Source organism: Populus euphratica, unplaced genomic scaffold (genome assembly GCF_000495115.2).
Source record: "Populus euphratica unplaced genomic scaffold, PopEup_1.0 scaffold93.1, whole genome shotgun sequence".
Classification (NCBI taxonomy): Eukaryota; Viridiplantae; Streptophyta; class Magnoliopsida; order Malpighiales; family Salicaceae; genus Populus; species Populus euphratica.
The window spans coordinates 1,235,313-1,257,111 of record NW_011499873.1 but is presented as its reverse complement, the minus strand read 5'-3'; the positions used below and the strand labels follow the sequence as shown (position 1 = coordinate 1,257,111).

General features: G+C 31.9%; 4 protein-coding genes across 5 annotated transcripts; 3 read left to right on the top strand and 1 right to left on the bottom strand.

The window, feature by feature from the left end:
* Positions 1-255: 255 nt before the first annotated feature.
* Positions 256-1,242, top strand: LOC105127834 (uncharacterized). Its single transcript, XM_011029279.1, has 3 exons — positions 256-548; positions 646-714; positions 883-1,242. Exons 1-3 carry the CDS (start codon positions 360-362, stop codon positions 1,072-1,074), a joined length of 450 nt encoding a protein of 149 aa, XP_011027581.1. The 5' UTR covers positions 256-359; the 3' UTR covers positions 1,075-1,242.
* An 8,758-nt stretch (positions 1,243-10,000) lies between these two features.
* LOC105127830 (nodulation-signaling pathway 2 protein-like) lies at positions 10,001-11,689 on the top strand. Its single transcript, XM_011029272.1, has one exon. The coding sequence runs from the start codon at positions 10,172-10,174 to the stop codon at positions 11,672-11,674; it is 1,503 nt and encodes a 500-aa protein (XP_011027574.1). The 5' UTR covers positions 10,001-10,171; the 3' UTR covers positions 11,675-11,689.
* Positions 11,690-11,719: 30 nt separating this feature from the next.
* LOC105127831 (uncharacterized) lies at positions 11,720-13,133 on the bottom strand. Its single transcript, XM_011029274.1, has 3 exons — positions 13,031-13,133; positions 12,807-12,870; positions 11,720-12,196 (listed from the first exon to the last, which is right to left on the bottom strand). Exons 2-3 carry the CDS (start codon positions 12,857-12,859, stop codon positions 11,962-11,964), a joined length of 288 nt encoding a protein of 95 aa, XP_011027576.1. The 5' UTR covers positions 12,860-12,870; positions 13,031-13,133; the 3' UTR covers positions 11,720-11,961.
* A 228-nt stretch (positions 13,134-13,361) lies between these two features.
* LOC105127832 (uncharacterized) lies at positions 13,362-14,755 on the top strand. 2 transcript variants are annotated; one of them, XM_011029275.1, is made up of 5 exons: positions 13,362-13,521; positions 13,577-13,658; positions 13,756-13,824; positions 13,993-14,217; positions 14,554-14,755. In XM_011029275.1, the coding sequence occupies exons 1-4, from the start codon at positions 13,418-13,420 to the stop codon at positions 14,182-14,184; spliced, it is 447 nt and encodes a 148-aa protein (XP_011027577.1). In that variant the 5' UTR covers positions 13,362-13,417; the 3' UTR covers positions 14,185-14,217; positions 14,554-14,755. The 2 variants fall into 2 exon arrangements, with proteins under 2 accessions (XP_011027577.1, XP_011027578.1); XM_011029276.1 differs by lacking the exon at positions 14,554-14,755 and having other exon boundaries at positions 13,362-13,513; positions 13,572-13,658; positions 13,993-14,352.
* Positions 14,756-21,799: the final 7,044 nt, after the last annotated feature.

Sequence of the window (21,799 nt, the reverse complement as noted above, 5' to 3'; positions counted from 1 at the left end):
AATTAATAGATACCCATAAAAATAAAAAAAATGATTCCAAAACTACCTGATAAGATTTTCACCGTTCCAGAAGATGATGAATCTGTGAGAAAATAGGGTTAGAGGGCCCTGCTTCTTTCTGTGCAGCATCAAGTATGTGCCGCGCTCGTCTCCGTGGTGTAAGTGATAACCGGTCCACCCGCTTCAATTACCCGGCTCACATATTACCCGGTTTTTCGAAATAAGTAAAGTCTGTGGGTAAAGTTGAAACAGCGTGATTCTTATGAGGTAAAATGTATAAAACCGAAAAACTCAGGGGATGAAAAAGAAAAGAAAAGGAGAGAAATCCAGAGAGAGAGAGAGAGCGTTGGATCGGAGAGATGAAAGGAGTAGGAGGGCCACTGCTATGCATAGGAGATTTATTAAGCGATCTTGCAGAAAAGGAGGAAGAAGAAGATGTTGTCTCCGCAGCAGCCGCAGCCGCAGCTGATCGGTTGTCTCCTCCATTATCAGTTTCTGATTCCAAAAATAACAGCCTTCAATCCTTAGACCTCACCAAACTCTTCCAGGTTCTTCTCTCTCTTCAATTCCCATACACATAACACGGATGCTAGGGTTACGTAAAAATTAATTTATCAATATTTTTATTTTTATTTTTTTGTACAGGAAGAGTATGACCGCTTGAATCAAGCACTTGACGGAACTGATCACTCATGGACTGCACTAACTCTAAAGGTTCGAAAGCTGATCGTATATTAATTATGGATATATTTTGAATGATTTTCTAGCGCAGTTTATTATTTAATAGAATTGGAATGGTTTGATACCAATAAATATTACAGGATTAAAATAAGATTTTCTTTTTTCTTTTTTCTTTTTTGGTTTTTCTGGCTATTATTTCAGTTATGCACTTCCCTAGAAACTGCAAACAAATTGGTTCAATCGACTAACTCGAATGTTGGGTTGCTGTCTGAGAAAGTTGAAGGGCTGGAGAAAATTGTTAGGAGAGGAGACTCAGCTGTAGCAGCAGCCAGGGCCATCCATGTTTCTCTAAACCAAAAGGGAGGACCATTTAATGGCAGTCAGAATGTCTAACTGTCTACAACTCATCTGAATCTACTTGGCAAGGTGAGATTTATCATATTTCTTTTTTCAGGTTCCTATTTTTTGCTTTCTTTGGATCCGATGTAGAATTTTCATTTGAATAAAGATGCAGGGTTGATTAATTGAGTTGAATTATCTCTACTTCCTTAACTGCAAATTTATGATGTGATTCTTTTATTTCTTGAATTCTTGCTCCATAGAGACTAGTAATACGCAAGCCTTTTTTCTACTTGTCTGATCTTTTGAAAGATAGTGATGTCAATAACTGAGCATGTGCTAAACTATCACTAACCAAGAACTTTGCAATGATTTGAAACGGTTTTGTGCTGCAAATTCGGCTTTTATTGTTGACATGGATAGTGGCAAAAGGCACTGTTTCACTTCGCAGGAGAAAGATCACATTCTGACTGTGCCATCAAGTCTTTAGGTGCAATCGACTCCCTTTGTTTTGCCTGCCTGGTTCAGACAAAAGATTTGATGAATAAAGGGTGAGCACTGCATTAATTAATATGTTGATTATCCTTCTAGGGTGAGCTAAAATGGCCCAGTGATGAATCTGGAGAAAGAAAAGCTTTTTATGTCTCTTCTTTGTATGCACAGACAATTCAGAATGGCACACGTATAAAAACTTTTATGGCATGCATGTTATGATGGAGATTTCCTGTGAATCATTTATCCCTGTCTTGTGGATGATGGCCATACTCTATGATTGAGGAGATTGGTTTGTTTTTATATATCTCATGCTCAAGTGTTTTCGTGCCTATTATGTCAATGATTTTCTTTTTGTAAGTCATTATCTTCATATCATTACGAATGCTCCGATGGAAATCACCTAGGAAGTCTGATTTCCTTCATTGGGTACACGTGATCTAAGTGAGCCAGCCATACCAATTGCACATAAAGAAATGGGGCAACACAGTTGCTCCATACATGTCTTAAAAATTCCACATCGATGTTTTATCTCAAACATTAGGTAAATCACACTAATTACCTCTTAAGTTCCCTGTATTTACCTTAGACCAAGAAGGGCACTTTCTTTTTGACACACACACACACACATATATATAGTGACCCCATTATCGTTGTCTCTTTGTAGAAAGATCCCAGGGTTATAATTTCAGTGTTGATTGTAAGATAAATATCGATCCAATTAACTGCGAGAAAGACATTTTCTGAAACAGAGTGGATGATTGAAAAGGGATCTCATTTCGGTACACAATAATTTGTAGGGGGGCATTTTGACCGTTAAAACCAAAAGGAAAAACTAACAAGTATTGGTTGATGATATCAACCGAAACCAAGTCTAAGTTTGGTGCTTGACACACACCAGCAACTTGCAAAACCATAACAGCAAGGGCACTGCATGTATATCTTGTTTCCCTTTCTTGATACTATATGTACACGATGAGCGGATTTAGATTGATGATTTTGAATTTCTATTTGACATTAATATAGTGGGATCGATATAAAGTACTTGTTCAACTTTATGAACCTTTAGAGGTGTTATTATTTCAAGACTGATAAAGTAATTAATTTAAGTTCAATGTCATATTTCATTAGTCAAATTCTAAGACTTTTACTCGTGCTAAGATGGTATGGCGTCTAGTTTGCTTTTTTTTTCCTTAGACTAGCATGCTTATGAGAAAAGGAGTCATGGTGTAGATGGTGGATATTCTTAGTTTCTGCTTTTACTCGTGCTAAGATGATGGCGTGCGTGTGTGTGTGGCTATATCGGGTCTGGAGGCAAGTTCTTTGTTTCTTCATTTCGATCTTTCAAAAACAAAAGAAGCCATTTAGTATTTGTTTATGGATCGTTCCTATTTGGTTTAAAATAGGAAGTTTGGGCTGATATTAAAGATTTGCGTATTTAATTTGGTTTCAGTTTATGTCTTAGCATGGGTCTTGTTGGCTGTAAAGCCCAATCCATCCATGTGGCTGGGCAAAACCTTTTAAGGTTTAAGACATGTTTGGCAAGAATAAAATTTATTGAAGAAAAAATATATTTTTAGCTAAGGATATATTTAACAAATTTCAAGTATGTGTTTTTTTAACTAAAGGTATATTTAGCAACACATCCTAACCTATTTTTCACAACCTCTATTTTCTTTTTTCTTTTTTTGTGTTTTCACCGACATGCGATAGTTGAATTCTAATTATTTTTCAAGTTTTGAAGAACCATAATGAAATAATTTTGGGCTCCCCATGTTATTTTTAAAATTTTCATATTTAATATTTAAAATTATAAATTTATACGCAAAGCATTTCCTGTATTAAAAAACCAAATCTTTGTAAAAAATTAAATATAAAAACAACAAAAAAATCCTTATTTAAAAAACAAATATACAATTATGATTTAAAGGACATGTATCCAAGTTTCTTAAAAAAAGTCATGTTTGCATTTTTATATAAAAAAAATATGAATGAAAAAAATTAGTTTACATTATTTTTAAGAATTTCAAAAAAAAACAGTTTTTATATTTTGCATGCAACATGAATTTAATAACAAGTTTATTAAACCTAAGAAAATTTAGCCTAAATTTCAAAATATATACATATATATATATATATATATATATCATTTTGGCTAGTTTTAGTTAAAAAACAAAAAAACAAATTTAGTACATAAATAAAAATCTAGTTTGGCCTATGATTGAACGCGCCAGCCTTTTTGTCATTATATGAATAATTTTTATCGTTATCAAATTTAGTTCCTCGGGCCTTAATTAATTATTTTAAATCAATAAAATTAAACTTATAACAATCATTACTACTGTTATTATTCACAAGGAAATACAAACCTAAATTTAGATGATCATGACATGCTAATTCAGTTGCTGATCATTAGCTACTTCTGCAAATTTAATTGAGCTAATGACCGCAAGATTAACTTGCAATCGGCGTTCCTATACGATTTTCTGTGGTTTTGATTACATCGTGTGCTTCTTCTTTTTGTATATTTTCTTATTTGTTTTTTTCCCTTTTGAGCAACTATTTTTTAGCTTATGACCCTGTACACTCCTTCAATAATTGGCCTAACAAGTTAAATTGACCAACATTTCCTCTAACAGCAACATTTTTGGATTTGAACTAAGAAAAGAACCGTTAAACCAAATTATCATGCAATCAGCAGTATGCCCTAAACTTTGAAGATAAAAAAAAAATCATCGTGCGAAGGAAAGAAGACAACCCTATCAACAACCTTCCCGTCTGATCTCCAGTCTATAATTAAAATCTTCCAATTTGCAAGTATTTTAGCGATAAAGTCACTCTCTTAGCGCCATAGAAAACTCCCCCGCTGATGCCTACGGTGCCCCGCAAAAGCTTATATTTCTTAAAAATCAGTCAGGCATAGAATATGGGTTGATTCTCTTTTAATGAGACAATTATGCAGCCATCACAGCCTTCTCTCGAGTTTTTTACTACTTTATCATTGTTTTCCACTCCTACTTTAGTGACGGATCAGCCTCCTGATTTAAATTACGCGTTCTTCTTTTCTTTATTTTTCCTTGTTACTCTAACTTTTGAATAATGGCATGACGTCTCTAATGAACAACATAAAACCTGCTTGAGCCCCCTAATAAAGAGACAGGAAGACTCGAAACCATCGCTCCACGTGGAAGCTTATTAGACAATTACATGTAGAGTACTGTTGGACTCCAAGAAAATGTATAAATAATATATATATATATATATATGAAACAAAAAATATAGGTGGGATTGATCAACTGTTATTTGGAGCTGTTAAGTTCTGCAAATGCAGCTAAATGATGAAGTGCAAATGTTTCTTTGTATCTTAAGAAGAAGAAAAGTTCTGTAGGATTAGTACTTTCACTATCATGCTCTACATGTTGCTAAACTCCAAAGCGACGTGCTTCTGGCTTATGTTTTGCCAATACATGCCTAATAACTTTAACGTAAACACAGAAATGAACCTCTCACAAATCTTAATTATTACTATACACTCGGGCGGAACCAAAAAATAAAAATAAAAGGGTTAAAATATTAGTTATTTTATTGTTTAAATTAAAAATATAAATATTATTAAAAAAATTAAAAAAAAAACTCTTTGTAGAGGCAAAGCCCTGCCAGCCCTCCTGTCTCCACCCCTGACTACACTCTCATATATTATTTGTTAGGATAACACATAATATTATTATTAAAATCACAAATTGATCTATAAAATCAAACTAAAAACTTAAAAATTAATAAAATTAGATTTAACTCTTTCAAAATCAATAAAATAAAACTGAGTTTATAGAAAAGATAAGATGAATGGTTTTTTTGATTTTATATGAATAATTAGTTTTTCGGTTTTGGGTTTTCTAAAAATTGATCAATCAATTACCCTCTTATTTTTAATTTTTTTATGTATTTTATGGTATTTAAATTATTTTATTATTTATTTTACTTTTATTTTAATCAAGTTATATTGTTATTTATTGTTTGGCTATAAGTATTAATGTGTAATAAGTTAAAAAAGTTGTAATTGCACTATTTTATAATCCAAATTTACATTATGTTTTCGATGTCATGTAAAATTTTTGACAACCTTCACCTGAAGAGCTGCTTTACCTGTTCAACAATATTAAGGACGGCAGGCTGTAAGTGAAAAAGATAATTAAAAAAAATGGAGAAGAAAAGATAAAATAATAACTGAAACCGTGCTGGCCCTGGAGATGTCATTGTTCAGGGTCATCGTCGATATATATATATATATATATATAGCCGAAATACAACGAAACCAAACTGTGAAGTTAAGGCATTAATACCCCTTTTTATTGTTAGCCTCGGATACAGACTAGTTGGTTTTTTTCCGGCGCCGATAACATCCCTTGATTGTGTTAAAAGGGTTTTTGAGCTCGAGTTTGATATAAGATTAGTAGTTGATTTTTCAAATATTTTTTATTAAAATAATTTTATATTTTTTAAAATTTATTTTTTATATTAGTACATTAAAAACGATTGGAAAAAAATCATAAAATCAATTTAAAAAATAAAATATTTTTAAAATAAAAAAATAAACAATCTCTTCATTTGGTAAAATTCGGACTCAATTTTAAAATTACTCTATGTGAGTTACAGCAGATAATAATTTATTTACTTATTTCCAAATGGAATTCATTAATCATTGCAGTGAATGATAGTGTATAGATCGTCAGTTCAAAGGGACAATTATACGGTCCTAATCTTATATCAATCACTCTTTATATTGTAAAATAAGACACTCCAAATGGTCGGGCATGATTAGTAAGTACAGCGCCATGCATAATGATGGGATAGGATAAGATATCGGTACTTGTTTATATATATACTAGTATATTAGCTAGGGGACCGGACAAATTTTTTAAAATATTAAAAAAAAAATTATTTTATTCAATCTAACTATTTATTTAATTCAAGTTTCAACCTAAATCATATAAATATTTATCCAAATTAAATTAACTAAATTTATAAATCTAAATATAATCTTGATAATTAGTAAAAATATAATTTAATTTTTTATAAAAATTTAACATAATAATTTTTTTAACAAAAACTATAAAAACAATGACACATTAAATCAATTTGAGCCCCCTAATAAACCGTATCATGAACTTTATTAAGTTTATAAATTTATTTTTTATAAAATATGTTTTTAATTATATAATTAAAATATATGAAAAAAAAATTAAGCACCATCCTAAAATTATTTGTTTTAGACAGTGATAACCTTATAAAAAAATAAAATAAATCATGCAATTTATTTCCCAACCAATTTAATATTGAAAGATAAAATCAAGAAAAAAACTATTAAAAATAATTAACAAACAAAACACCAACTCAGTACCATAATTATCAAACCCGACTTGTCGACTTGATAAACCTAGAAGAATTTTTTTAAAAAAATAAGTTTTAATTTCTCACGTTGAAAAATTAAGAAGCAATTTATGTAGAAATAAAATATACATGTTGTAAATAATAAACTTGAAAATACTATTTAAAAAATATCTCATATTAAAAAAAATATTATTTTTTTAAGTTTAATTACCTAAACAAAAAAATATATTATTTCATATTAAAAAGATATAATTTTTTTTTGTGAATATAAAATATATATTAACTGACTTAAACCAACAAAGTCGTATATGCTAGGCAGCCTCCACTCACCTGACATATTTTATTCTTATTCAACTGGATAATGTGGCATTTGTCCATTTTTTATTATTTTATTTTTAAATAATTAAATAATATGTCATTTAAACTGGTAAAAATTACATCATTTCTGATTTAAAAACAATTACCTTAGATGATCAAAGAAGTTAAACCTTTGAATTCAACCCCAAAAAAAAGTTTTTGACATAAAATCACCTAAATAAACCAATACATGGGCTTAAACTAGCGAAAGAAGGTTTAATTTTTTTTTGAAAAAAAAACTTTAAATATAAAAAATATTTTGAGGTCATATTTACTGTATATTTTTCTAGTTCTTATCCATATATCCTTATATCCTTTTAAATGGTGAAATTAGTTTTGTTGAGGGTTTGTGGTTGCCTTTCTCAATAAATAAATTTTTTGGGAATTAAACTTGTGTTTCCTTCTTATAGAGATATAACAGTGCCTTAACTGTTAGATTTAAATCCAAACAACACCTTTATTGAAATTTTTTTTATTGAATGGAGTTTATTGATATTAAAATTGACTATTTTTGTGGTTATAATTAATAGTAATGGATGATTTTTTCTTTTTTTAATCAGAACACAACACAGTAACTCTTATTTTCTATAACTTGAAAACTGAAAAATAAAAAAATAAAGCGTTGGATCAAAAGTGGATTATCAAAAACAAAATAGAATAAAAAGTTTTAATTAGAAAATACAAGGACCAAACTTAACTTTTCACGCTATCTATCTATACAAGCACCACCTATGTTTTCTATATATATATATTTTTTTTTACTTTAATCTCTCGTGTTTTAAACTCATCTTTTTTTAACATATCACAGGTAAATAACCACTAATTTTGCAACACGAGAATAAAATAAAAAATAATAACTAAGAAAAAGAAAATACTACTAAAATCTACAGTAAATTACAAGAGAATGCACGCTATTTTTAACTACGCTAAAAACACCAGATGGTTTAGTTTCTTTCTGATGGCAAATAAACCAAACTCGAGGGAGTGATGAACATGACGGGTTGAGCCGGCAAATAATGGCATGGCAAAACGATGACGTCGTCCCAGAAGAGTGCCCAGTCAAACTCAAAGTGTCTTTAGGGCAAACTGAATCGTAACTGCCACTCTGGGGCCTGGATTACGTGTATGTATATGAGGTTAAAACCTGAGCTTTCATTTTGATGATTTCTACGCTCAGAATATACGGGTCAGTCCCTGTCATTTAAGGGGAGGCCGCTCAGAGCAGATATTTTGCTCTCGTACTCCTCATCTGTTCCATTATTAATATGCTTACATGATTTTCTTCATTCCTCTCACTTTTAACCGTCTGTCCATTTACAGTTTACAACAACTTGTTAAGACAGCCAAAATTAGGAGATTAGTTTTCACCAGTGCCTGTCCCATTTGTTTGGACAAGCTGCTTGGTTTTGAATGCGATTAGAGATCGTTGCCTCAAGCAACTTAAAATAAGGTTGGGCGTATCTATTCTCTAGCCTAGATAAGACTGGTCCAAAATTGAAGTTTAAAACATTTTAAAAGGCAAGAAAAAAAAGAGATGATAATAATATAGAAAATAACTCTAGAGCCCACCTACGAAGGTTAAATGTGCATGCAAAAAAAAATCTGTTATCACGATGTATTAAAATACAAAATATATAGATAAAAAATTATTTTATGTATGGTTAATCAATATGTTCATGTCATTGAATTTTTTAAAAAAAAGAATCTAAGAAACTTCAAGTTTATAATAGAAATTTTGAATATTTTCAAAAACAGTTTCAATCGAAAGAATTCAAAAATTATTTGGTGTTAAAGTTAATATTTTTATAAAAATTATATTAAAAAACTTTTAAAACCCTTAAATTCTAGAAACAAAAACATTATTCTTGAGTTTTAAATTAATTAATTCTTTAAAATCTAAATATTTTTATTTTAAAATATAAAAAGTCATAAACTTTTATTTTGAAAATTTTATGATGTATTTATAACTAATAAGTTTTTTTATGAACTGTATTCTATTTATTTTATTTACTTAAAATATGATGTTATGGCTAGCCATAAAAAACTTTAATACATTTAAAGGTCTTAGTAAATTATATAGTTGCTTAATTAAGTATATTTGTTGAAAAATATTTTTTTTATAATTTTATATAAAAATTTTAAAATTAATAGTATTAAACTTAATTATTTTTTAGATATAACTAACGCAAGTATACCCAAAGCTTGATACACTATCAAACACATGTAACTAGTTATTATAAGGCTTGACATAACATGCCAAGTCTGACTAATTTTATACACAACATATCTTCACTTAAATACATTTATTTTTTTAAAAAAATTTATTTAAAATTTTTTATTAATCCAATATTTTGTCTAGGAAAGATATACCATTAAAAATTTGTTAGTCACCATCTAAAAGTAAACTTCAAAGAAATGTTTTTTATTTTCTTCCTCGCGCCTAGCAAAAGTTTTCGCCCAAGAAATGATACAAAAATTCTAGGTTGTCAAAATAAATAAATAATCCTAGTTAATCTACTCGTATGAAAGTCATGATTTCATATTTCGAGACGCAACTAATCAGGACTCAGGAGTGCCCCGTAGGAACAATTAATTAGTGTTGTTGCAAAGTAAAAAAAAAGAAGAAGAAAATCCATCGAGCCATTAAGGATGAATACCGTATAATGCAAGGGCATCAGTGCAAAGTTCCACTTTCATTATTGAACAGAACTGTCTGATTAGACCCCAGAAATGTGTATATAAAAACCAAACTAGCATAGATTCAACAGCCCAGGCATGGTCGATGATCTTAATGAAAGATTTAAAGACAACCCTCACTGTCTCTTGTTTCAGCTCTTTCTCCTATCCAAAACCCCTTTTAAAATTAACACCCCAAGATAGTTGATACACAATAACTCGTTAGTTCAGCTCAACCATGGCCATGGCTATAGATGGAACCCAATTTGAGCTCGACTTTTCCGGCTACAGCAGCACAACCACCACAGCCACCACCATTTCCACCGAAAATGACCATGGCCATGGCTGCAATTGGAACGACTGGTCTCCAATGGTCGACTGGGAGGCCTTATCTGGCCCCCACGATGACTTTCAAGGCCTCATCGATTCCATGATGGATGATGGAGCATTAATGAATCAAAGTAGTCGCTTGACACCAGACACGAGCAACTCCATGTCCACTAGTGACACTGTGTTTGTCGATGAAGAAACAAGCTGCAGCAACGATTTCAAGGGCTTGCGGTTAGTTCATCTATTGATAGCTGCGGCCGAGGCACTTACTGATCTAAACAAGAACAGTGATCTGGCTCGGGTGATATTGGTTCGGCTCAAGGAGTTGGTGTCCCCAAATGATGGAACCAACATGGAAAGATTAGCTGCTTATTTCACTGATGCCTTGCAAGGTTTACTAGAAGGCACTGGTGGTAAACATCATTCGGTAACCAATAATGGGCCTTATCATCATCACCATCGCGACGATCCTCAACAACATCACCATCAAAATGATGCTCTTGCAGCCTTTCAGCTATTGCAAGACATGTCGCCTTATGTCAAGTTTGGGCATTTCACTGCCAATCAGGCAATTTTGGAAGCTGTAGCTGATGACAGGAAGATTCATATTGTCGATTATGATATCATGGAAGGGATCCAATGGGCTTCTTTGATGCAAGCTTTAGTTTCCAGGAAGGATGGCCCACCGACCCCACACCTTAGGATCACAGCTATGTCAAGGGGTGGCAGTAATCGGAGGTCTATTGGGACCGTCCAAGAAACGGGACGTCGTTTAGTGGCCTTTGCTGCATCAATCGGTCAACCCTTTTCTTTCCATCAGTGCAGGTTAGACTCCGATGAAACATTTAGACCATCTGCTTTGAAGTTAGTTAAAGGGGAGCCATTGGTCATGAATTGTATGTTACACCTTCCTCATTTTAGTTACCGGGCACCCGATTCTGTTGCTTCGTTTTTATCCGGAGCCAAGACATTGAATCCGAGATTAATAACCATGGTGGAGGAGGAGGTGGGGCCCATTGGGGATGGAGGATTTGTGGGTCGGTTCATGGACTCATTGCACCACTACTCTGCCTTTTATGATTCGATGGAGGCGGGTTTTCCAATGCAGGGTCGGGCTCGGGCTTTAGTTGAAAGAGTGATTTTGGGGCCCAGGATTGCCGGGTCATTGGCTCGGATCTATAGGGCACGTGGAGAAGAGGTTTGCCCATGGGGGGAGTGGTTGGCTGCGGGGGGGTTTCAGCCAGTTAAAGTAAGCTTTGCAAATCATTGTCAAGCAAAGCTTTTGCTGGGAGTTTTTAATGATGGGTACAGGGTGGAGGAATTGGCTAGCAACAGGCTCGTCCTTGGTTGGAAATCTAGACGTTTACTATCAGCCTCTATTTGGACCTCTCCTTCTGACCCTGATTTGTGAATTTCTTTCTTTTTTCTTATTGTTATTCAATGAATTCTTTTTTATAGCAATGAAAAAGCTTCTTGAAAAACCTTCTTTTTATAAAAAATGAAGTCTTCTTGGCTGATCAAAATACGAAGTTACATCATTATCAACTATTTTAAAGTGAAAAACAGGACTGTAAGAAGCAGAATACAAAATCACCGCAAAGTAACAAAAAGGAGAAGCCAATCCACCTTCTGTGTGAGCATTAGGTTCTGATGGCAAGCAAGTTGAACCATGAGGTACACGACTGTGTGAGCTCGAGATCAAGACTCAGATCCTGTTACTGTAAATGATGCATCCCCAGAAGAATTCTGGGCTTCTAGTAGCTTTGCCTGGCGTTCTGCGTGTTCTCTTTCACATTGAGTAATCCCCATTATAATATCAAGCATTGTACCTGTTGTACCAAAGAACACAAGGGGTCCAAATGATTTTCGTTTTATCCCAACTGGAATTGCAAGCAAAGCTCCTGCAACTGAGAAAACCCATGTACCTAGTGCGCTGCAGATATAGATCATTCAGTAGTTATCATCATAGTTTTGTTCGGAACAACAGGTAAATCAATAAAGAAGGAGAAGAAAATTTACGCGCACATATTATCTGCATAAATATTTTTCATGTGTAAGTGTTGTTTGAGGGACATGGCCTTCTAGAATGAAACAAAGACATAAAACTTGGTGCTCTCAATCGAAGTCAAAGACCAAGACCAAATCAGAAACCAGACACTAAGACATAAAACTTGGTGTTCTCAATCGAAGTCAAAGACCAAGACCAAGACCAAATCAGAAACCAGACACAAATCTGTTCATGAGTACAATACTAGATATGGCTAGGATAGCAGTGTGACAAACAAATGTCCAATCTTCAGTTTTCTCCCTTCTAATAAAGATCAATCTGTGCCTAAATCAAAAGGAAATGCACATCCGCAAACTCCTCTAATTAGCAGCAGTCACATGAAAGTATAACTCACTAACTTAAGGGAAACTTTCAACTAACTGAAACGAAAGCGATCAGCCCAGAAAATCAAAATCTTTTCAAGTCTTCAATTTCATCAAAGCAACGATAAAAGAAACATTGACAAATCGGAAGTAAAAATGAAGATGAAACTAACTTGGCAACCGAGCACTCCTCAAGGTGCTTAACATTCTCTTGCCCTGCTGCCATTTTTCTTCCCTCTGTTGAGAAAATTGATTTGATTAAAATGAAGAAATCATGGGGGTGATGTGATAAACCCTACAAGCTATCAAATTCCAATAAAGACATAAAAGAGAAGAAAATAAATTTGTTAAAAATTAAAAGATACCCCTAAAAATAAAAAAATGATTCCAAAACTACCTGATAAGATTTTCACCGTTCCAGAAGATGATGAATCTGTGAGAAAATAGGGTTAGAGGGCCCTGCTTCTTTCTGTGCAGTATCAAGTATGTGCTGCACTCGTCTCCGTGGTTTAAGTGATAACCGGTCCACCCGCTTCAATTACCCGGCTCACATATTACCCGGTTTTTCGAAATAAGTAAAATCTGTGGGTAAAGTTGAAACAGAGTGATTCTTATGAGGTAAAATGTATAAAACCGAAAAACTCAGGGGATGAAAAAGAAAAGAAAAGGAGAGAAATCCAGAGAGAGAGAGAGAGCGTTGGATCGGAGAGATGAAAGGAGTAGGAGGGCAAGAAAAGAAATCCACAGAGAGAGAGAGAGAGAGAGAGAGCGCTAGATCGGAGAGATGAAAGGAGTAGGAGGGCCACTGCTATGCATAGGAGATTTATTAAGCGATCTTGCAGAAAAGGAGGAAGAAGAAGAAGATGTTGTCTCCGCAGCAGCAGCAGCCGCAGCTGATCGGTTGTCTCCTCCATGTTGTCTCCGCAGCAGCCGCAGCCGCAGCTGATCGGTTGTCTCCTCCATTATCAGTTTCTGATTCCAAAAATAACAGCCTTCAATCCTTAGACCTCACCAAACTCTTCCAGGTTCTTCTCTCTCTTCAATTCCCATACACATAACACGGATGCTAGGGTTACGTAAAAATTAATTTATCAATATTTTTATTTTTATTTTTTTGTACAGGAAGAGTATGACCGCTTGAATCAAGCACTTGACGGAACTGATCACTCATGGACTGCACTAACTCTAAAGGTTCGAAAGCTGATCGTATATTAATTATGGATATATTTTGAATGATTTTCTAGCGCAGTTTATTATTTAATAGAATTGGAATGGTTTGATACCAATAAATATTACAGGATTAAAATAAGATTTTCTTTTTTCTTTTTTCTTTTTTGGTTTTTCTGGCTATTATTTCAGTTATGCACTTCCCTAGAAACTGCAAACAAATTGGTTCAATCGACTAACTCGAATGTTGGGTTGCTGTCTGAGAAAGTTGAAGGGCTGGAGAAAATTGTTAGGAGAGGAGACTCAGCTGTAGCAGCAGCCAGGGCCATCCATGTTTCTCTAAACCAAAAGGGAGGACCATTTAATGGTAGTCAGAATGTCTAACTGTCTACAACTCATCTGAATCTACTTGGCAAGGTGAGATTTATCATATTTCTTTTTTCAGGTTCCTATTTTTTGCTTTCTTTGGATCCGATGTAGAATTTTCATTTGAATAAAGATGCAGGGTTGATTAATTGAGTTGAATTATCTCTACTTCCTTAACTGCAAATTTATGATGTGATTCTTTTATTTCTTGAATTCTTGCTCCATAGAGACTAGTAATACGCAAGCCTTTTTTCTACTTGTCTGATCTTTTGAAAGATAGCGATGTCAATAACTCAGCATGTGCTAAACTATCACTAACCAAGAACTTTGCAATGATTTAAAACGGTTTTGTGATGCAAATTCGGCTTTTATTGTTGACATGGATAGTGGCAAAAGGCACTGTTTCACTTCGCAGGAGAAAGATCACATTCTGACTGTGCCGCTAAGTCTTTAGGTGCAATCGACTCCCTTTGTTTTGCCTGCCTGGTTCAGACAAAAGATTTGATGAATAAAGGGTGAGCACTGCATTAATTAATATGTTGATTATCCTTCTAGGGTGAGCTAAAATGGCCCAGTGATGAATCTGGAGAAAGAAAAACTAATTATCCTTCTAGGGTGAGCTAAAACGGCCCAGTGATGAATCTGGAGAAAGAAAAGCTTTTTATATCTCTTCTTTGTATGCACAGACGATTCAGAATGGCACACGCATAAAAACTTTTATGGCATGCATGTTATGATGGAGATTTCATATGGATCATTTATCCCTGTCTTGTGGATGATGGTCATACTCTATGATTGAGGAGATTGGTTTGTTTTTATATATCTCATGCTAAGTGTTTTCATGCCTATTACGTTAATGATTTTCTTTTTGTAAGTCATTATCTTCATATCATTACGAATGCTCCGATGGAAATCACCTAGGAAGTCTGATTTCCTTCATTGGGTACACGTGATCTAAGTGAGCCAGCCATACCAATTGCACATAAAGAAATGGGGCAACACAGTTGCTCCATACATGTCTTAAAAATTCCACATCGATGTTTTATCTCAAACATTAGGTAAATCACACTAATTACCTTTTAAGTTCCCTGTATTTACCTTAGACCAAGAAGGGCACTTTCTTTTTGACACACACACACACACATATATATACCTTCTTTTTGACATATATATATATAGTGACCCCATTATCGTTGTCTCTTTGTAGCAAGATCCCAGGGTTATAATTTCAGTGTTGATTGTAAGATAAATATCGATCCAATTAACTGCGAGAAAGACATTTTCTGAAACAGAGTGGATGATTGAAAAGGGATCTCATTTCGGTACACAATAATTTGCAGGGGGGCATTTTGACCGTTAAAACCAAAAGGAAAAACTAACAAGTATTGGTTGATGATATCAACCGAAACCAAGTCTAAGTTTGGTGCTTGACACACACCAGCAACTTGCAAAACCATAACAGCAAGGGCACTGCATGTATATCTTGTTTCCCTTTCTTGATACTATATGTACACGATGAGCGGATTTAGATTGATGATTTTGAATTTCTATTTGACATTAATATAGTGGGATCGATATAAAGTACTTGTTCAACTTTATGAACCTTTAGAGGTGTTATTATTTCAAGACTGATAAAGTAATTAATTTAAGTTCAATGTCATATTTCATTAGTCAAATTCTAAGACTTTTACTCGTGCTAAGATGGTATGGCGTCTAGTTTGCTTTTTTTTTCCTTAGACTAGCATGCTTATGAGAAAAGGAGTCATGGTGTAGATGGTGGATATTCTTAGTTTCTGCTTTTACTCGTGCTAAGATGATGGCGTGCGTGTGTGTGTGGCTATATCGGGTCTGGAGGCAAGTTCTTTGTTTCTTCATTTCGATCTTCCAAAAACAAAAGAAGCCATTTAGTATTTGTTTATGGATCGGGCCTATTTGGTTTAAAATAGGAAGTTTGGGCTGATATTAAAGATTTGCGTATTTAATTTGGTTTCAGTTTATGTCTTAGCATGGGTCTTGTTGGCTGTAAAGCCCAATCCATCCATGTGGCTGGGCAAAACCTTTTAAGGTTTGAGACATGTTTGGCAAGAATAAAATTTATTGAAGAAAAATATATTTTTAGCTAAGGATATATTTGACAAATTTCAAGTATGTGTTTTTTGAACTAAAGGTATATTTAGCAAACACATCCTAACCTATTTTTCACAACCTCTATTTTCTTTTTTCTTTTTTTGTGTTTTCCCCGACATGCCATAGTTTAATTCTAATTATTTTTCAAGTTTTGAACCATAATGCAATAATTTTGGGCTCCCCATGTTATTTTTTAAACTTTCATATTTAATATTTAAAATTATAAATTTATACCCAAAGCATTTCTTGTATTAAAAAACCAAATCCTTGTAAAAAACTAAATATAAAAACAACAAAAAAAATCCTTATTTAAAAAACAAATATACAATTATGATTTAAACAACACGTATCCAAGTTTCTAAAAAAAAAATTATATTTGCATTTTTATATAAAAAAATATGAATGAAAAAAATTATTTTACATGATTTTACATTTTTTTAAGAATTTAAAAAAAAACAGTTTTTATATTTTGCATGGATCAAGAATTTAATAACAAGTTTATTAAACCTCAGAAAGTTTAGCCTAAATTTCAAATATATATATATATATATATATAAAAATCATTTTGGCTAGTTTTAGTACAAAAACAAAAAAACAAATTTAGCACATAAATAAAAATCTAGTTTGGCCTATGAATGAACGCGCCAGCCTTTTTGTCATTGCAACCTTAATATGTATAATTATTATCGTTATCAAATCTAGTTCCTCGGGCCTTAATTAATTATTTTAAATCAATAAAATTAAACTTATAACAATCATTACTACTGTTATTAATCACAAGGAAATACAAACCTAAATTTAGATGATCATGACATGCTAATTCAGTTGCTGATCATTAGCTCCTTCTGCAAATTTAATTGAGCTAATGACCGCAAGATTAACTTGCAATCGGCGTTCCTATACGATTTTCTGTGGTTTTGATTACATCGTGTGCTTCTTTTTTTATATTTTCTTGTTTGTTTTTTCCCCTTTTGAGCAACTATTTTTTAGCTTATGACCCTGTACACTCCTTCAATAATTGGCCTAACAAGTTAAATTGACCAGCATTTCCTCTAACAGCAACTTTTTTGGATTTGAACTAAGAAAATAACCGTTAAACCAAATTATCATGCAATCAGCAGTATGCCCTAAACTTTGAAGATAAAAAAACAAAATCATCGTGCGAAGGAAAGAAGACAACCCTATCAACAACCTTCCCGTCTGATCTCCAGTCTATAATTAAAATCTTCCAATTTGCAAGTATTTTAGCGATAAAGTCACTCTCTTAGCGCCATAGAAAACTCCCCCGCTGATGCCTACGGTGCCCCGCAAAAGCTTATATTTCTTAAAAATCAGTCAGGCATAGAATATGGGTTGATTCTCTTTTAATGAGACAATTATGCAGCCATCACAGCCTTCTCTCGAGTTTTTTACTACTTTATCATTGTTTTCCACTCCTACTTTAGTGACGGATCAGCCTCCTGATTTAAATTACGCGTTCTTCTTTTCTTTATTTTTCCTTGTTACTCTAACTTTTGAATAATGGCATGACGTCTCTAATGAACAACATAAAACCTGCTTGAGCCCCCTAATAAAGAGACAGGAAGACTCGAAACCATCGCTCCACGTGGAAGCTTATTAGACAATTACATGTAGAGTACTGTTGGACTCCAAGAAAATGTATAAATAATATATATATATATATATATGAAACAAAAAATATAGGTGGGATTGATCAACTGTTATTTGGAGCTGTTAAGTTCTGCAAATGCAGCTAAATGATGAAGTGCAAATGTTTCTTTGTATCTTAAGAAGAAGAAAAGTTCTGTAGGATTAGTACTTTCACTATCATGCTCTACATGTTGCTAAACTCCAAAGCGACGTGCTTCTGGCTTATGTTTTGCCAATACATGCCTAATAACTTTAACGTAAACACAGAAATGAACCTCTCACAAATCTTAATTATTACTATACACTCGGGCGGAACCAAAAAATAAAAATAAAAGGGTTAAAATATTAGTTATTTTATTATTTAAATTAAAAATATAAATATTATTAAAAAAATTAAAAAAAAAACTCTTTGTAGAGGCAAAGCCCTGCCAGCCCTCCTGTCTCCACCCTGACTACACTCTCATATATTATTTGTTAGGATAACACATAATATTATTATTAAAATCACAAATTGATCTATAAAATCAAACTAAAAACTTAAAAATTAATAAAATTAGATTTAACTCTTTCAAAATCAATAAAATAAAACTGAGTTTATAGAAAAGATAAGATGAATGGTTTTTTTGATTTTATATGAATAATTAGTTTTTCGGTTTTGGGTTTTCTAAAAATTGATCAATCAATTACCCTCTTATTTTTAATTTTTTTATGTATTTTATGGTATTTAAATTATTTTATTATTTATTTTACTTTTATTTTAATCAAGTTATATTGTTATTTATTGTTTGGCTATAAGTATTAATGTGTAATAAGTTAAAAAAGTTGTAATTGCACTATTTTATAATCCAAATTTACATTATGTTTTCGATGTCATGTAAAATTTTTGACAACCTTCACCTGAAGAGCTGCTTTACCTGTTCAACAATATTAAGGACGGCAGGCTGTAAGTGAAAAAGATAATTAAAAAAAATGGAGAAGAAAAGATAAAATAATAACTGAAACCGTGCTGGCCCTGGAGATGTCATTGTTCAGGGTCATCGTCGATATATATATATATATATAGCCGAAATACAACGAAACCAAACTGTGAAGTTAAGGCATTAATACCCCTTTTTATTGTTAGCCTCGGATACAGACTAGTTGGTTTTTTTCCGGCGCCGATAACATCCCTTGATTGTGTTAAAAGGGTTTTTGAGCTCGAGTTTGATATAAGATTAGTAGTTGATTTTTCAAATATTTTTTATTAAAATAATTTTATATTTTTTAAAATTTATTTTTTATATTAGTACATTAAAAACGATTGGAAAAAAATCATAAAATCAATTTAAAAAATAAAATATTTTTAAAATAAAAAAATAAACAATCTCTTCATTTGGTAAAATTCGGACTCAATTTTAAAATTACTCTATGTGAGTTACAGCAGATAATAATTTATTTACTTATTTCCAAATGGAATTCATTAATCATTGCAGTGAATGATAGTGTATAGATCGTCAGTTCAAAAGGACAAGAAACTATACGGTCCTAATCTTATATCAATCACTAGGGACAATTATACGGTCCTAATCTTATATCAATCACTCTTTATATTGTAAAATAAGACACTCCAAATGGTCGGGCATGATTAGTAAGTACAGCGTCATGCATAATGATGGGATAGGATAAGATATTGGTACTTGTTTATATATATACTAGTATATTAGCTAGGGGACCGGACAAATTTTTTAAAATATTAAAAAAAAAATTATTTTATTCAATCTAACTATTTATTTAATTCAAGTTTCAACCTAAATCATATAAATATTTATCCAAATTAAATTAACTAAATTTATAAATCTAAATATAATCTTGATAATTAGTAAAAATATAATTTAATTTTTTATAAAAATTTAACATAATAATTTTTTTAACAAAAACTATAAAAATAATGACACATTAAATCAATTTGAGCCCCCTAATAAACCGTATCATAAACTCTATTAAGTTTATAAATTTATTTTTTATAAAATATGTTTTTAATTATATAATTAAAATATATGAAAAAAAAATTAAGCACCATCCTAAAATTATTTGTTTTAGACAGTGATAACCTTATAAAAAAATAAAATAAATCATGCAATTTATTTCCCAACCAGTTTAATATTGAAAGATAAAATCAAGAAAAAAACTATTAAAAACAATTAACAAACAAAACACCAACTCAGTATCATAATTATCAAACCTGACTTGTCGACTTGATAAACCTGGAAGAATTTTTTTTAAAAAATAAGTTTTAATTTCTCACGTTGAAAAATTAAGAAGCAATTTATGTAGAAATAAAATATACATGTTGTAAATAATAAACTTGAAAATACTATTTAAAAAATATCTCATATTAAAAAAAATATATTATTTTTTTAAGTTTAATTACCTAAACAAAAAAATATATTATTTCATATTAAAAAGATATAAATTTTTTTTGTGAATATAAAATATATATTAACTGACTTAAACCAACAGAGTCGTATATGCTAGGCAGCCTCCACTCACCTGACATATTTTATTCTTATTCAACTGGATAATGTGGCATTTGTCCATTTTTTATTATTTTATTTTTAAATAATTAAATAATATGTCATTTAAACTGGTAAAAATTACATCATTTCTGATTTAAAAACAATTACCTTGGATGATCAAAGAAGTTAAACCTTTGAATTCAACCCCAAAAAAAAGTTTTTGACATAAAATCACCTAAATAAACCAATACATGGGCTTAAACTAGCGAAAGAAGGTTTAATTTTTTTTTTGAAAAAAAAACTTTAAACATAAAAAACATTCTGAGGTCATATTTACTATATGTTTTTCTAGTTCTTATCCGTATATCCTTATATCTTTTTAAATGGTGAAATTAGTTTTGTTGAGAGTTTGTGGTTGCCTTTCTCAATAAATAAAGTTTTTGGAAATTAAACTTGTGTTTCCTTCTTATAGAGATATAACAGTGCCTTAACTGTTAGATTTAAATCCAAACAACACCTTTATTGAATTTTTTTTTTATTGAATGGAGTTTATTGATATTAAAATTAACTATTTTTGTGGTTATAATTAATAGTAATGGATGATTTTTTCGTTTTTTAATCAGAACACAACACAGTAACTCTTATTTTCTATAACTTGAAAACTGAAAAATAAAAAAATAAAGTGTTGGATCAAAAGTGGATTATCAAAAACAAAATAGAATAAAAAGTTTTAATTAGAAAATACAAGGACCAAACTTAACTTTTCACGCTATCTATCTATACAAGCACCACCTATGTTTTCTATATATATATTTTTTTGTACTTTAATCTCTCGTGTTTTAAACTCATCTTTTTTTAACATATCACAGGTAAATAACCACTAATTTTGCAACTCGAGAATAAAATAAAAAATAATAACTAAAAAAAAGAAAATACTACTAAAATCTACAGTAAATTACAAGAGAATGCACGCTATTTTTAACTACGCTAAAAACACCAGATGGTTTAGTTTCTTTCTGATGGCAAATAAACCAAACTCGAGGGAGTGATGAACATGACGGGTTGAGCCGGCAAATAATGGCATGGCAAAACGATGACGTCGTCCCAGAAGAGTGCCCAGTCAAACTCAAAGTGTCTTTAGGGCAAACTGAATCGTAACTGCCACTCTGGGGCCTGGATTACGTGTATGTATATGAGGTTAAAACCTGAGCTTTCATTTTGATGATTTCTACGCTCAGAATATACGGGTCAGTCCCTGTCATTTAAGGGGAGGCCGCTCAGAGCAGATATTTTGCTCTCGTACTCCTCATGTGTTCCATTATTTTTTTTTTTTTTTTTTTTTATTTATGTGGGGTTTCCGG

What these genes read in the sequence shown, in the direction of transcription:
- LOC105127834 (XM_011029279.1), top strand. Translation starts at nt 360, where the DNA reads ATGAAAGGAGTAGGAGGGCCACTGCTATGCATAGGAGATTTATTAAGC. An exon ending in ACCTCACCAAACTCTTCCAG is followed by an intron (nt 549 to 645) that starts GTTCTTCTCTCT and finishes TTTTTTGTACAG; the next exon opens with GAAGAGTATGACCGCTTGAA. An exon ending in GGACTGCACTAACTCTAAAG is followed by an intron (nt 715 to 882) that starts GTTCGAAAGCTG and finishes CTATTATTTCAG; the next exon opens with TTATGCACTTCCCTAGAAAC.
- LOC105127830 (XM_011029272.1), top strand. Translation starts at nt 10,172, where the DNA reads ATGGCCATGGCTATAGATGGAACCCAATTTGAGCTCGACTTTTCCGGC.
- LOC105127831 (XM_011029274.1), bottom strand. Translation starts at nt 12,859, where the DNA reads ATGGCAGCAGGGCAAGAGAATGTTAAGCACCTTGAGGAGTGCTCGGTT. An exon ending in GAGGAGTGCTCGGTTGCCAA is followed by an intron (nt 12,197 to 12,806) that starts GTTAGTTTCATC and finishes CTATATCTGCAG; the next exon opens with CGCACTAGGTACATGGGTTT.
- LOC105127832 (XM_011029275.1), top strand. Translation starts at nt 13,418, where the DNA reads ATGAAAGGAGTAGGAGGGCCACTGCTATGCATAGGAGATTTATTAAGC. An exon ending in GTCTCCGCAGCAGCAGCAGC is followed by an intron (nt 13,522 to 13,576) that starts CGCAGCTGATCG and finishes CGCAGCCGCAGC; the next exon opens with TGATCGGTTGTCTCCTCCAT. An exon ending in GGACTGCACTAACTCTAAAG is followed by an intron (nt 13,825 to 13,992) that starts GTTCGAAAGCTG and finishes CTATTATTTCAG; the next exon opens with TTATGCACTTCCCTAGAAAC.